The 15,805-nt window shown below is 40.2% G+C and overlaps 1 protein-coding gene across 1 annotated transcript; it reads right to left on the reverse strand.

Moving 5' to 3' along the window:
- Positions 1-319: 319 nt before the first annotated feature.
- On the reverse strand, positions 320-15,310 carry LOC108880349 (oxysterol-binding protein-related protein 2). Its single transcript, XM_018671826.2, has 9 exons — positions 15,204-15,310; positions 12,738-13,084; positions 10,320-10,446; positions 6,555-6,630; positions 6,049-6,183; positions 5,484-5,581; positions 5,145-5,327; positions 4,668-4,775; positions 320-419 (listed from the first exon to the last, which is right to left on the reverse strand). The coding sequence occupies exons 2-9, from the start codon at positions 12,772-12,774 to the stop codon at positions 320-322; spliced, it is 864 nt and encodes a 287-aa protein (XP_018527342.1). The 5' UTR covers positions 12,775-13,084; positions 15,204-15,310.
- Positions 15,311-15,805: the final 495 nt, after the last annotated feature.

Raw genomic sequence — 15,805 nt, forward strand, 5'->3', positions numbered from 1 at the left:
CCAGTTGTTCCATCTCTCCTGCCCGAATGTGAGTGCATGGAGAGGTACATTCACGAGTCCCTGGCCGCTGGTTTAATCCGTCCATCCTCTTCCCATTTGGGAGGCGGGGTTTTCTTTGTTAAGAAGAAAGATGGTTCCCTTCGACCCTGCATTGATTACCGTGGTCTCAACAACATAACAATAAAGGGAAAATACTCACTTCCTCTCATGGACTCATCTTTCACACCCCTACATCAGGCTACGGTTGTCACTAAGCTTGACCTCAGGAACGCTTACCACCTGGTGCGAATCAGGGAAGGGGATGAGTAGAAGACGGTGTTCAACACTCCCCTGGGCCATTTTGAGTATCAGGTGATGCCATTTGTCTCACGAATGCCCCTGCTGTCCCCACTGTCTTCAAAGCTCTCATTAATGACATCCTGCGGGACATGATAAACCGTTTTGTCATAGTGTACCTGGATGACATCCTCATCTTCTCCCAGATTCCTGCTGAACATCAACATCATGTCAGGTCAGTGCTCAAGAGGCTGCTGGAGAATAAATTGTTTGTGAAGGCGGAGAAATGTGAATTATATGTGTCCTCTGTGAGTTTTCTGGGATTTTTGGTGGAGTGTGGACAGGTGAAACCAAACCCTGTGAAGGTGAAGGCAGTGGTGGAGTGGCCCCAGCCTGATACTCGGAAACAACTTCAGAGATTTCTGGGCTTTGCTAATTTCTACGCAGGTTCATCCCTAACTTCAGCAAGATAGTAATTCCACTCACACACACTCACCTCAGTTTCAACTCTATTTTCCTGGTCCTCTGAGGCCGATGGGGCCTTCAACACTCTCAAGTCACTGTTTACCTCAGCCCCAATCCTCATTCATCCAGACAGTTTACTGTGGAGGTGGACCTTTGGACTCTGGCGTGGGGGTGGTTCTGTCCAGCATTCCACTTTAGATACACAACTTCACCCTTGTGCCTTCTTTTCCTATTGTCTTTCTCCCACAGAGTGCAACTATGACATAGGAAACCGGGAACTCCTCGCTGTGGTGCTGGCTTTGGAAGAGTGGAGGCATTGGCTGGAGAGGACTGAAGTGTCATTCCTGGTTTGGATTGATCATAAGAACCTAGCATACCTCCAGTCAGCCCGGAGGCTCGGTCCCCGTCAAGCCCAATGGGTCTTACTCCTGACCCAGTTTAACTTCACTCTGTCCTACAGGCCTGGCTCGAAGAATGTGAAACCCGATGCTCTGTCCTGTCAGTCAGAACCCCAGCACCCATCACCATCCCAGAACTATTCTTCCTCCTTCCTGTGTGGTGGCTGTGGTCAGTCTATCAAAGGGGAGACCTGGTCTGGTTAGGAGAGATGGCATTCATCCCACTTTTGATGGAGCATCTCTCATATCTAGAAATCTGACATCTGAGTTTATTAGGAAGCCAAAGCCCTGACAATCCAGAGTTCAGGCCAGGAGACAGAGCTGCAGTCTTACACACTTCTCTGTGCCTCCTTTAGAGCAGTCACCCCCCCCATTACTCCATAGAGACTGTGTCTGCCCCCCAACCATTTAAATTAACTAAATCAAAGGTTAACAAAGAGGAGTTAGTCACAATAATGTCATAAAAATCAACACAGCCAATTCAAATGTACAGCAAAATAAAATAATTAAATGTGGATTACTCAATATCAGATCTCTCTCATCTCTCTCTCTCATAGATCAGATACCATCTTGATCTATTTTGTCTGACTGAAACCTGGCTGTGTCAGGATGAGTATGTTAGCCTGAATGAACCCACCCCCCAGTCATTTTAATACTCACGTTCCCCGAGACACCTGCTGTGGAGGTGGAGTCGCAGCCATTTTCGGTTCCAGCTTACTAATTAGTGCTAAACCTAAATTATAATTTATTTGAAAGCCTTGTTCTTAGTCTGTCCCACCATGGTAGAAAACATTAAAGCCAATTCTATTTGTTGTAGTGTACCGTCCTCCTGGTCCATACTCTGATTTCTTATCTGAATTTTCAGAGTTTCTGTCGAGTTTGGTACTTAAACAGATAAAGTTAATTATCGTAGGCAACTTCAATATTCATGTTGATGTCAATAATGACAGCCTTAGCTCTGCTTTTTCTTCAGTAAATAACCCAGTCACTGTTTGAGTCACACTCTCTTGTTTTAGCTTATGCGTATGACATTGAACATGTAACAGTCTTCCCACAGAATCCCGTTCTATCAGACCACTTTTTAATCACTTTCGAATTTATATTGCTGTATTATCAGCAATAAACATCCTGACTAGAAAATATTTCAGATCATGCAAGTAGTTAAATTCTAGGAAATGATTCCACTAACTTAGGTCCAGTGCCTCATCTTAATTTAGCAGAAGCTACTCCCTCCCAGCTTTATCATCTTGTAGACAGCGTTGCAGACTCACTACGTACAACTCTAGATTCCTTCACCCCCTAAAATGAAAACAATAAAGAGAAAGAGGCAAGCTCCATGGTTCAACTCCCAAACCTGTACACTGAAACAAACAGCACGTAGGCTTGAAAGAGTGTGGCGTTCCACCAAACTGGAAGAATCCCACTTAGCCTGGCAAGATAGTGTCAAAAGATATAAAAAGGCCCTCTGTAATTGCAAGAGACGCCTATTACTCATCATTAATAGAGGATAATAAGAACAACCCCAGGCTTCTTTTCAGCACTGTAGCCAGGCTGACAGAGAGTCACAGCTCTATAGATCCACACATTCCCTTTAACCCTCAGCAGCAATGATTTTATGAACTTTTTTAATGATAAAATCTCACAGCACAGAGACAGCACTTGTAAAAGTTACAAATGACCTCCTGATCGCATCAGACAATGGACTTGTTTCTGTACTTGTCTTGTTAGATCTCAGTGCTGCTTTTGATATGATTGACCATCACATCCTTTTTACAGAGACTGGAGCACTTTATTGGTATTAAAGGAACTGCACTAAACTGGTTTAAGTCCTATCTATCTGATAGGCTTTTAGTTTGTACATGTTAACAACTACACTCCAGGTACACAAAAGTTAGACATGGAGTTCCACAAGGGTCAGTGCTTGGACCAATCCTCTTCACTTTGTATATGCTCCCCTTGGGCAATATTATCAGGAAACACTCCATAAATTTCCATTGTTATGCAGATGATACACAGCTTTATCTGTCAATGGAGCCTAATGAAACCAATCATCTAGCCAAACTCCAGGCTTGTCTTCGGGACATTAAAACCTGGATGACAAGCAATTTTTTATTACTGAACTCAGATAAAACTGAAGTCATTGTACTTGGTCCTGAACACATCAGAAATACATTTTCTAATAATGTAGTTCCACTAGACGGCATTGTCCTGGCTCCCAGCTCCACTGTAAAGAATCTGGGAGTCATCTTTGATCAGGATGTCCTTTTAACTCACACATAAGACAAACTTCTAGGACTGCCTTCTTTCACCTGCGTAATATCACCAAAATGAGACATTTTCTGTCTCAAAGGATGCAGAAAAACTAGTCCATGCATTTTGTTACTTCTAGGCTGGACTACTGTAATTCATTATTATCAGGCTGCCCCAACAAGTCACTAAAGACTCTGCAGCTGATTCAAAATGCTGCAGCACGATTACTGACAGGAACTAGGAAAAGAAACCATATTTCTCCTGTGTTAGCTTCTCTACACTGGCTCCCAGTCAAATCCAGAATTGAATTCAAAATCCTCCTCCTCACATAAAAAGCCCTTAATGGTCAGGCTCCATCTTACCTTAAAGATCTCATAGTCCCCTACAATCCCACTAGGACTATGCGCTCCCAGAATGCTGGTTTAGTGGTGGTTCCTGGAGTTTCCAAGAGTTGAATAGGAGGAAGAGCCATCAGTTATCAGGCTCCTCTACTGTGGAACCTTCTCCCAGTTTCGGTTCGGGAGGCACACACCCTCTGTACCTTTAAGAGTCGGCTGAAAACTCTCCTCTTGATAAAGCTTATAGTTAGGGTTGGCTCAGGCTTGAACCATCCCTTAGTTGTGCTGCTATAGGCCTAGACTGCCGGGAGATCTCCCATGATGCGCTGAGCTTCTCTCTCCACTCAACACCTGCGGCTATAATTAGAAATTACTTAAACTTATTAGTATTGCTATGTTAGCAGTCAATACTTTAATTATCACTATTATCATTACTACTGCTGTAATATTGGCATCACCTTACGTTTTATATGACCCCCCCAAACCAGTCGAGGCAGATGGCTGCCCACCCTAAGTTCGGTTTCTGTCTCTTAAAAGGAAGTTTTTCCTTGCCACTGTCGCCTAGTACTGCTCATGGTGGGATTTGTTGGGTCTCTCTCTGTAAATACCTATTTTAAGTATGGACCTGCTCTACATGAAAAGTGCCTTGAGATGACTTTTGTTGTGATTCGGCGCTATATAAATATATTGAATTGAACTGAATAATTCTCAGTGACCGTACTTTAACCTTGGTGCAGTTCAGTTCATGTCTTTTTCTATTAAGTGAAGTGTGATAGTTTGATAATAGGTGCCAAGATGACATCAGGCTAATGCCGATGTCGCTACAGCCTACAAATTATGTAATTATAATGCACTCAGCTCCCATAGTGTGTTAAATTATTCTATGTGCTCATTATTAGAAATACAACTTGCAGACATCATTCAAGTGTCATTTACATACCTGTGGTTCACTATTTCCACTGTGCCATACTGTTCTATCCACAGTTTGCCTAGGATGATGTTGTGTACACAGCAGTAAGGGTTAGTCCAAGTGTATGCCTCGTTGTGCCTGGGGAAGAGGAGCAGGAATGGAAGAAGCAAAGGGAATGAAGGACAGGGAAGAGGAGAGGAAAATAAAACAGCATTAAGGAATGACAGGATAATGCAGAAAGCAGGATAACAGAATAAAGTAGAAGAAGACCAAACAAAGAGAGGAAAACAAAAGAGAAAGCATATGTTTAGTACATTCCTCTGCTGCTAAGATCCATTGCACATTTCATTTTATTAATTATATATATATATATAGGCGGAGAAATGTGAATATATATATATATATATATATACACATATGTACATATGTACAATATAGTATATTTTAAAGTAGTGTGTCACTCTCATTCAACACTCTCATTTTCACCACCCTCCTTTTCAGACTCACTTGAGTAGTTCTAATGTGATGGTCCCTTTAGGTTCAGCCTCAACACTCTTGCCCCAGAACTTGAGTTTGGGGTAGATGGAGCCGTGGAAGATGAAGTCCCCGGCCAGGCTCTCTGCATGGAAGGCACTGACTGGGGGATGATGGGATACCTGCTCTGATACCAGCCGGAAACCCTGCTCCTCTCTGTATGAAGAAGCAGTGAAAAAAAGGATAAATGCACTATTTCAATAGGTGACCTTAAAAAGAGGTCTCTCTCTCTCTCTCTCTCTCTCTCTCTCTCTCTCTCTCTCTCTGTGTATATGTAGGTGTGTGTGCATGTGTTGGTCAGTGTGTGTGCACCTGGTGAGTTCATAGGTCTCCCCCAGCAGAGGGTTGAAGGGTTTTCCAGTTCTATCCCATTGAGATGCAACTGCTGACACAGCAAAAGCAGCTACTGCCTGAAGACAAGCAATCACAGTCGAGTCAATTTTATCTATATAGCGCCAATTCACGACAGAAGTTATCTTGAGGCACTGTAGATATAGAACAGATCTAGTCCGTACTCTTTAAACAGAACATGTTAGTGTGTGTATGTGTGTGTATTTGTGACATTACAATGTTTTTATGTGTGTGTTTTTATTTCCATGCTGCATCTTCTCACATTAATTTTCTGGAGGTTGTCTGAGTCCATGAGTGCGTGTGACTGTGTCAGATTTGCATACCAAGTACTGGTTTAACCTTCCTCACCTGACACTTTATTATTATTATTAGTAAGTTATTATTACACTTTAGGATTTATTCATGAGACTCAATATGCTTACATTACTTAATGCACTATACAGTGAACATGATTTTTCTGTCTTATTTTTCTTTTTTTTGTGTGTGTGTGTGTGTGTGTGTGTGTGTGTGTCAGTTGTGCTCTGACCTGCATGCGCTCGATGGAGTCAGACAGCGAGCAGGCTCTGTTGATGAGGTAAGTGTGTTCCATGTATTCTGTGATTCTCTGAAGGAAGCTTAGAGGCTCGTTGAAGACAATAGGCATCGTGATCTTGGACAGCTCCTATGAAAAGCACAAAACATGAAGTATGGATTTAAGATTTCAAGCTCAACTATCAGAATATTTTGTTTAAAATCAGCTGAATTTCTTAAATGCTCTCTGTTTTTGTTCTACTGAATCTGGTCAATGCAAAATAAAAAAGACTACTGGAGTCTAAAGCAAGATAATGTAATAATATATACAAAGTTGAAACAACTGCTGGCCTGTTACTGCATCAATAAACTTTTGACATGTACCAGGTATAAAAAATTTCATTTTGTTTTAGATATGTGTGGCGGGCCTCACTAGCATTCTCTAGCCTGGTTGTGGTCTAATATATTCTGTCACCTACACACTGTGTAAAGAAAAGTAACAATTAATCTGTGGGTCTTTACCAGTCCGATGCATTTTTTCAGGATACTCCACACACTGACAGCATTTCTGGAAAACATGGCTGCAGGTAATGATGTCCTGAAATGAAATTAAGAAAGAATCACTGGGCATGAATGAAGGGCATGCACAAAAACAGCTTCCCCAATTTCTGACACTTCGTACTTAGTATTTTCTTTAAGGATCAGATTTGACATCTCAAGATGAACTGACTGCCTAAAAGTAATTCTCAGCTACAAAACTCAACAGCTTAGTTGTTTTCACTGGCCACCCAGTTTTTCACCATCTTTAATGTTTGTTTAAGCACTAAAAGCTTCAAAAGGTCTAAGTTGTGTTAAGTTAACTCCTCGTCTCCTCCTCCTGGCGTCCTGAGTTGGACTCTTCCATGTCGGACTTGCGTGTTCCCTTCGCTGGCCACATTAGGGCTTCTCATCTAAGGTCTGTGTTTCGTGAGAATGTGAGAGATTACAGTATCGTCCCCCAGTTTAGGGTGAGTGACATTTGGAAATCCCGTGGAGTGTGTACTGCTCATCTAGGCCGTGTCCCTCCTACATTACCTGGCGCTGTTGTGCCCTTGCCGATCAGCATGACAGATCAAATCAAATAAGGCTTTTGTTCTTAATGATCTATTCCTCAGGGGAAAATTGGATTTTATGTTCTTAACCGAAACATGGCAGTGAAATATGGATTTCTCTAATTTCATTGAACTATGCCTTCCAGACTGTGCTTTTTTGACCATTCCACGGATGTCAGGACGTGGAGGTGGACTTGCTGTCATTTTTAAGTATACCCTTACCTTGTAAGTTGGTGAATGCCTCTTCTTTTAATAATAACAATAACAATAATAATAATAATAATTCTTATCATAATTTATATAGCGCCTTTCACAAGACCCAAGGACACTTTACAAAGGTGATGTCCAAACAAAATAAGACTAAGTGCCAAGGGCCTGGTTGAATAAGTGACTTTTTAGAGCAGACTTAAAAGTGACCAACAATATAGCATGGCAAATCTCCATTGGGAGAGAGTTCCAAAGGGTGAAGGCTGCCACACTGAGGGCTCTATCACCAAAGGACCATGTTTTGGTGCAGGGAATAGATAGAAGGCCTGAGTCAGAGCACCGCTGGTTCTGTAAAGGGATATACTGGTGGAGGAGGTCCAAAAGGTACTGTGGACCGAGGTTGTGGAGTGATTTATAGACAAGCAGGATGAGTTTGTAAATGATGCAGTACTAAACCGGAAGTCAGTGTAGGTGAGTGAAGGTGGGGGTGATGTGCTGCCAAAGCTTAGTGCAGGTTAGTACCCTGGCAGCAGAGTTTTGCATGTACTGGAGTCTGTTGAGGGCTTTCTTGAGGACCCCAAACAGGACTCCATTACAGTATTTAATTTATTTACAGGATTTAATGTGTGACTCAAAAGACAGGGTGGAGTCAAGGATGACGCTACAAGCCTCTGAGGAAGGAGAAATGGAGCAGCTGTCCACATGGAGGAGAAAATCTCCAACCCTCTGGAGCAGCACTGTGGGAGCCATGACCATGAGCTCAGTTTTATTGCTGTTTGAGAAGGTTAGTGGTCATCCAGGTTTTTATTTCGAGGATGCAGCTGACGAGGGACTGTGGAGGGAGCTGAGTGGATGGTGATGTACTGGGGTACAACTGGTTGTCATCTGCATAGCAGTGGAACTGCAGACCGTGGCAGCGGATGATTTTACCAAGGGGGAGCATATAGAAAGTGAAGAGAAGGGGACCAAGGACAGAGCCATCAATGGTGATAAACTGTTGCCGGCTGGATAGGTAGGACTGAAACCAGGAAAGCTGTACCAGTGAGGCCAAGGTGTGTGGAGAAGCGATTGAGGAGGATGGTGTGGGAAACTGTGTCAAATGCAGCAGAAAGGTCCAGGAGTACTAGGATGCTGATGTGGCCAGAATCAGCAGTGAAAAGAAGATCATTTGTGATCTTCACTAAGGCAGTCTCTGTGTTGTGATGGGCCCTAAAGCCAGATTGAAGGGGCTCATAGAACTCATGGTCAGACATTTATTGTTGTAGTTGAGTGGAAACTGCTCTTTCCAGGATTTTGCTCAGGAAAGGGAGGTTGGAGATCAGCTGGTAGTTGCTGATATTGTCAGACCAGGCTTCTTAAAGATAGGAGTGACTAAGGCGGTTTTGAGAATGGCTGGTACTGTCCCAGTTTGGAGTGAAGTATTAATAATGTCTGTCATCAAAGGGCAGAGGGTGGGAAAGCAGGCTTTCACTTTTAACTCTTTTAACTCTTTTGAAGTGCAGATGATGAAGACTGGTCGGATCAATCTTCTCTATTTTAATTTACAAACCACCAGGATCAGCAGGCAATTTTTTATTTGACTTTTGTGACTATCATCAACTATTAAGCTGGAAAGAATTTTACTGCATGGAGATTTCAAACTTCACATCGATGATGATTCATGCACTGTTGCCTTTGACTTTCTTAATCTGATAGAATCCTTCAACTTTACTCAACATGTGTCTGGACCAATCCATGATGTCTGATTCTCATGTCAAGTCCCTGACCCGATCTTGTTTCTTCAATTTACGAAATACTGCTAAACTCAGGACTGTTGTCTCAAAAAGTAAGAGATGCTCGCCCATGCCTTCATCTCAAATCCACATTTGGTTTATTGTAATGCAGTGTTTTCTTGTCTGAACAAAAAGTCAATTAATTGCCTCCAACCTGTACAAAACACTGCTGTGAGGCTTCTAACTCGCGACCACAAATCATCCAACATCACCCCACCTTTAAAGCGTTTGCAGTGGCTTCCTGTCAAGTTTAGATTTCATTTTAAAATTTTGGTTTTCACTTTTATGGCCTTATGGGGTGAGGCGCAGAATTACATGCCTTCCAAATTTTAGCTCCTAAGCTGTGGAACAACCTGCCACCCACACCTCGTACTGTTGACTTGGTGGCATCTTTTAAAAGGCAGCTAAAAATATATTTGTTGAATTTGAGTAGTGCCTTGTGTGTATGTTTGTTATGTTTGCCTATTTATGTCTCCTTTTATGTTTTTATGGTGTGGTTTTTAAATGTTTCTACTGTAAAGTACTTTGTGACTGCTCTGTCTTGAAAAGTGCTATACAAATAAACTTTACTTACTTAATAAAAGACCTTAAGTCTTTGGCATCCAAACATATTTCCACAGATGAGAGTGATATAGAAACACAGACACAGAGAGAGAAGAAGGCCATTCTGTTCTCTCATGCCTGCTGTCAGCTCAGTCATGTGGATGAGTATAAGCAGTATCTCATCTAACAAACTGGCTAGAGGAAAAACCAAGGTTGCAGATAAACTGAGCATGTGGTCTATCTGGTCTGTTAGCCAGGCAAGAGTCCCTCATTGTCAGTCATGAAAAAGGCTCCTACTTTTTACTCTCTCACACACACTTTTAAAAAGAGATGTTAATATTTCACATCTAGAGCAAGTCACACCAGTCTTAAAGCTTGTGAATTAATATCCTAATATTTCTTGCTGAAATTCACTCCTACTCTCTGAGAACCCAACCATTTTTGCATAGTGTGCCAGGGTGGGCTTGCAACCATGTTATTTTTCATGGTAAAATGGCAGCGTGCATTTCAGTTATGTGACTTTCTAAAAACAAGATCAAATACAGAGCTATTAATGAAATGGCATTGAATCCTTGCCAGTAAAAGTTGTGGCCCTGCCCACAAGACATAATGCAGTTACAAACATAGAAGTACACACACTGCAAATGGAATGTGGAGCAGGAATGCAGAAGTACCTGTGTTTCTTGATGCCATTCTCCTGAGGCACTGATCCATTGTTCTTTTGACTGCTGCTGTCAAACACCAGTGCATCTTTGAAACTGGCCTCTGACACCCCTTCATACGACTCGTCTGAATCGAGGCCTATGGGAAACAAAATGTGATATCAGGTTATAGTTCCATTAGATCTCACAACAGCCAATGATCTGTGCAGTAATACCTGTTTATTTGTCAGTGTGTTGAACAGCTAAGAGATGAAGGGAGTAATGTTAAAAACTAGTACTCTAATGAAAGAGATATAAGGGGCTCTATGATTTTGCTGGCGGTTGTTTTTGGGTCAAATATTAGTGTTCTGTTTGTGACATGTGACAGTCATAGACAATGTTATAAATTTGCATACCATTTTGCATCAGGATCTTCTTGCCTGGGTTTGACTAGCAAATTTTATTGATTGCCTGAAACTGTATACACTAACCAACCTCTTCACTGACACAGCAGCAGGTGTCTTTAAAAACTCAATTAACTTTTAAATTTATGGTTATGATTCTGGGTTGAATAATGGTAAAATGCATGAAAATGATCATGGTGCAACCAAATAAACCATGGTATCTCGTTTAAATATTTGCAACAGCTGGAATAAAATGCGGTTAATATAAAAAATAAAATACACTGTATACCTACAAATGGGTGGTAGTGAGAATGTGGCAAGTGAGCACTTAGTGCTGCAGGGTGGGGCTTTGGTGAACTCAAGGTGGGGCCTTAACAGCAGCTTAAAATAGACTAAATGGCTCATTATCATTCAGCAAACACATTCTCAGCTGTCAGTATGACGTCAAAGGGTACCAGGTATGTGTTCTTACCATATCGGGTGAGTCATAAAAGATATTTCTGTTACACTCATCAATATCTATTGCTACAAGTATAGCTTACTAGTATAACATTTGATTTGATTTTACTTCATCCCACCTAACTGTTTTGGAGGATTGGCGATTGTTATTAGTGAAACTGTCAAACTGATAGTGATGAGAAAGGTTGCTCAGGCAAGTTGGATGCCACTTGATGATGATCACAGCTAACCCTGTGCACGTCTACTAATGAATATAACATTTGTCATGGTCTGTATCTGATTAGTAAGACGTTCATAACAATAACACAGAGATAGGTGGACAGACACACAAGGACATACACACACACACACACACACACACACACACACACACACACACACACACACTTTGACTCATTTATTCATATTTACATGGACACAACAGCCAGCAAAAGACATAATTATAGTAACACAACAATGACTGCATATCAGCATCAATATCACACAAGGACACAACTGACTGTAAAGGAACAACAATAATGTTGCTAATTATTGTTGTGACAGCCCCACCCTGCTTTGCTGTGCCCTGTATACACAACCTTTTAAATGGACTGAGGCTGGTAACTGCAGGGTTTCTGTTACAGTAAAATGTTCATCACATCACCAAACTAACTTCTTTATATGCTCTTATTTCTCAACTGTAATATTAGCTGCATGACACCACACAGGTGTTGACATGGAAGACTATTTATCTAATCCCTCCAGAAATCTGATACCACATAAAATAAAATCATAAATAAAGCAAAAGACGGGGGGAATTCGTTTAACTCCCATTCCACTCTCTCAATATGATGGCAAAACAGGCCATCTGATTTGGAACAGTGCCACGCACTCCTGATGAGAGAATAAGATCCTCATAAACATCACTATTCAATAGGGCTGTCACTTTTTCAAAAAAATCAAGACTGAACAAATTTGAAATAACCTGCAATTTTATTCCAACTACTTCTAACAGTTTGTTGCAGTTCAAATCAGAACTTTTCACCCAAATTGGAACAAATGCTCAAATTTTGGATTAAAAGGTGACAGCCCTAATACCCAATAAAATCTGTCAAGAATTCTCCTTATGGACAGAAGCTATAAAATAAATATTTAGGTAGACACCAACATCAACAGTTGTATTAAAATCCAGAGAACTCCAAGAACTGGGTACCTGGCATCATGTGGGCTATTTCGTCTACAAACAGCATTGCTGATTTTAGAATGGCAATAATGAGTTGAATTGTAAACTATTCTGATTAAGGTTTCTTCATTCCAGCTTCTGCTGCTTTACAGTAATTTTTAATATCTTTTATATTTTGGACCGGATACACTCAGATAAAACAGAATCTGCTGACATTCATTTTAAAGCTCTTAGGTTTGGTTGGGCTTGGCTGTCATGGACATGTTGCACTGTTTTCTAGTTTTATAGTCCAAACTACTGACAGGAATAACACATAGTGAAAATAATCATCTCTGACATGAATTGCATAGAAAAATCTGTCATAAAAATTAACAAAACTGCAATTTCCAGAACACAAACACACACACTCTCCCACTGAGCACCCACCTGTGACGGCATCGAAGAACTCATCCTCATTGCTCATCTTCTACAGTCAAAGCCAACCAGACGTTTAAGGAAAGATGTTCAACTTCTAGCACATGTTCCTTTTAATGGCGGCCCCTCACAGTTCCTATGGAGAGGAGACCTGTTGATCAAAGTCCCTCTAGAGTGTCAAGATGGCAGCAGCACAAGATTTGGTCAATGTCCAGGGAATGTCCCACACAATCTGATGCTGGTTATGTTGGACAGTGTGACCGCAGAAGAATGGCACCAGGGGAATATCAGTCAGGGCAACTCAGCTGCCTAGTTAATAGAGAGCTGACTGGCTTTGTTGAGTGAAGTAAATTAGTGACCTGTAGAAAAAATAAAGCATGTACATCATGAGTTGTAATTTCCTCTACCTTAAAGAAAATTAATGAAGAATGATGTTTTCACCAAAGTGTTTATAACAGGCAAAGTCGGGATTAAAAATAAATCTAACTCTAGACTAAGACCTGCAGAAAACATCAGTCTCGTCTGGGTGTAAGGGTGGACATATAGCCTTAAAATATTTTGAGGTAATTCGCGGTTACGATATTCAATAAGATTTTTCAGAACTGAAGAAGCCTTTCGGATGAGAGGTGAAACGTCTTCAAGAAACCTAAAAGAAGTCCAGTTGCCTTCAACTTCAGCACTTAAGACCACCCACACTGTTATTTTTCACACAACGTCAGAAAGTCTTCTCCTTTTGAGAATGAAGTCTGCGGAAGTTACATAATGGAAAAACATTCTATTATTCATTAATTCACATTTGAGCAATGATACTGTATATCTGAGCTAAAAAGAAATTAGACTTGGACTTAGCTACAACTTCTAGTCATAAGCCTGAGTGTTATTTTACATTCTGATCATAAATTCTCAACTAATTTTAATTTGTTGACAAAAACATTCTATAGTTTAACGTGCAACACTGCTGAAGTGAGAATCCCTTATAAGAAAACAACATGCTGTGTATGTCTTCATAACAGACACCTAAACTACTGCAGTGCTCTTGATACTGGCCCTCCATAGGCAGTAGTGCTCTTTCCAAGCCATCTAGGCTACCAGCTAAAAAAAACTACTTAGTCTGACTGAGCAACAAGCTTGTCTATCATGGCCCACTGAATGCAAACAGAGAGTTTTCTAGTCCAGTAGTTACATAATCGGGACATCACTGTCAAAGGCATTCTGGGTCTTCTGTTTAGTACATTGGCTCTTCATACTTTTAAACTCATGACCCCGATTCACTTCTGATTCTTCAAATCCCAAAGTAACAAGTTAAAATTCAACATAGTTATATCTATTTCTTTACAAAACCAATCACCATAATGAACCATCAGTCTGAATCTCAACCAAATTACTATTGGGCAACAAACACTTGAAAAATGTGTTGTGTTACAGCAAATGAGCAAGTGCAAGTGGTTTAATTAGCTTTAAAAACTTAAACCATAATTTCTATGATGACATATAATTTATCCATTTGTTTCTCTCCCCATTGTCACCAGCATGCCTGACATTACAAGGAACCCAAATGGGCTTGAAACATTTTATCACAGACACGGCCCACATGGCAAATACTATCAATTTACCTATCAATTTATGCAATAATTAGTTACTTATTATTTCTATTTTTAATTTTAACATTTTTAGTAATTTTTGATAGCCAATAACTCCTACTTGTATCCAACATTTCTATTGATGTTGTTATTGATCATGTCTTAAATGTCTATCAAAGAAAGTTGTCAATGTTTGGCATTTTAAAAAATGATTCAAATGAAGTCAATTCTCAGGGTTTTAAACTTATTTTCAGACTATCATATCCAGCTGTAGAACACAATATTTTATTTTGGAAATTTGCTTTCTTTATAGCTGATGCATTGAGCAGTCAGTTTAGCCTATATAGATCTTTTTCTGTCTAATTACACTTTTAATTACCACCTCAATGCAAAATTAGAGATTAATTTTCAATAGTCTCTCTTCATCATAGCTTCTGCTGTTTTTATTCTAGGCAGTAAAATGCTTTACATAGTTACATTTTTGCATATTTTTGCAAATCTAAGATAGCAACAGATGTCAGGTAAAAAGTGTTACTGACCATCTTTAGAGTCTATATTCCTTCTTCAACAGTTTTATTGTCTTCTGGCACCTTGTTTTTCTACCACTAGTCAAAACCAATCATCAGAAGATTCTCTCTGTATTCACAAAGTGACTAGAAAAGTGCTATATAAGTGCAGTCCATTTACCATTTTCCAAGGAAAAGCAACGTGGACTAACTGCTCATTAAACAACATTGTTGATCATCATCTGCTCGTCTACTGAAAATGGTTTTAGTCCTTAACAAAAGGCTGCTGCTTTGTGAGCAACACACAGTAATAGAGCAGTGCAGTCCTGGGAAAATACTGAGTGATAATAAACTATTTTCTATGGTGATAAGCGGTACATATCTTTACATACCTGTAGGGTGATTAAATCCAAAAAGACACAACTAATTTTATACAGCTACTCATTTCTGAAAGTGAATTGCTGAATCTGAGGGGAAGCAATGCTCACTCTTCCTTCCTCTCCCTCTGCCTACACAGTAGGGTTTTTACCTTTACAAGAGATACAGTAGGTAACGCCTTTAGCACACAAATGAACTTTGTCCTCAGCTTCCATGACTGATAAGGTGCACAGAATGGATGACGAGCTGGTATTAAATTGTTCCAACACCTAATTCAATATTCAGCTTTAAATTTTTTTGTGTTTCTTTTCAGTCTTTTTCAGTGCTTTGTAGACAAATAAAATATAGATAAAAACCCTGCATGTCTATGTCACAAGCTCTTATACTAATTTAAAAAGGGATTTTACTGCTTATTGACAAAGGATATCCAGCCACAGGACAAAGCAGTGCATTTGTAAATCCAGACTGGAGGAAATGACAATTCAATTTTTCAAGTAAAAAATAAAAATCTAGTCTGAGGATACAAAGACATCTTTCCCAAACTACTGCCTGCTTCTAAAGGGTTAGTTGGTAGCTTGTGTTTCAAAACATGACCTAGCCTAACAACTAGGACTGA

The sequence above is a fragment of the Lates calcarifer genome, unplaced genomic scaffold (assembly GCF_001640805.2).
Source record: "Lates calcarifer isolate ASB-BC8 unplaced genomic scaffold, TLL_Latcal_v3 _unitig_918_quiver_1618, whole genome shotgun sequence".
Classification (NCBI taxonomy): domain Eukaryota; kingdom Metazoa; phylum Chordata; class Actinopteri; family Centropomidae; genus Lates; species Lates calcarifer.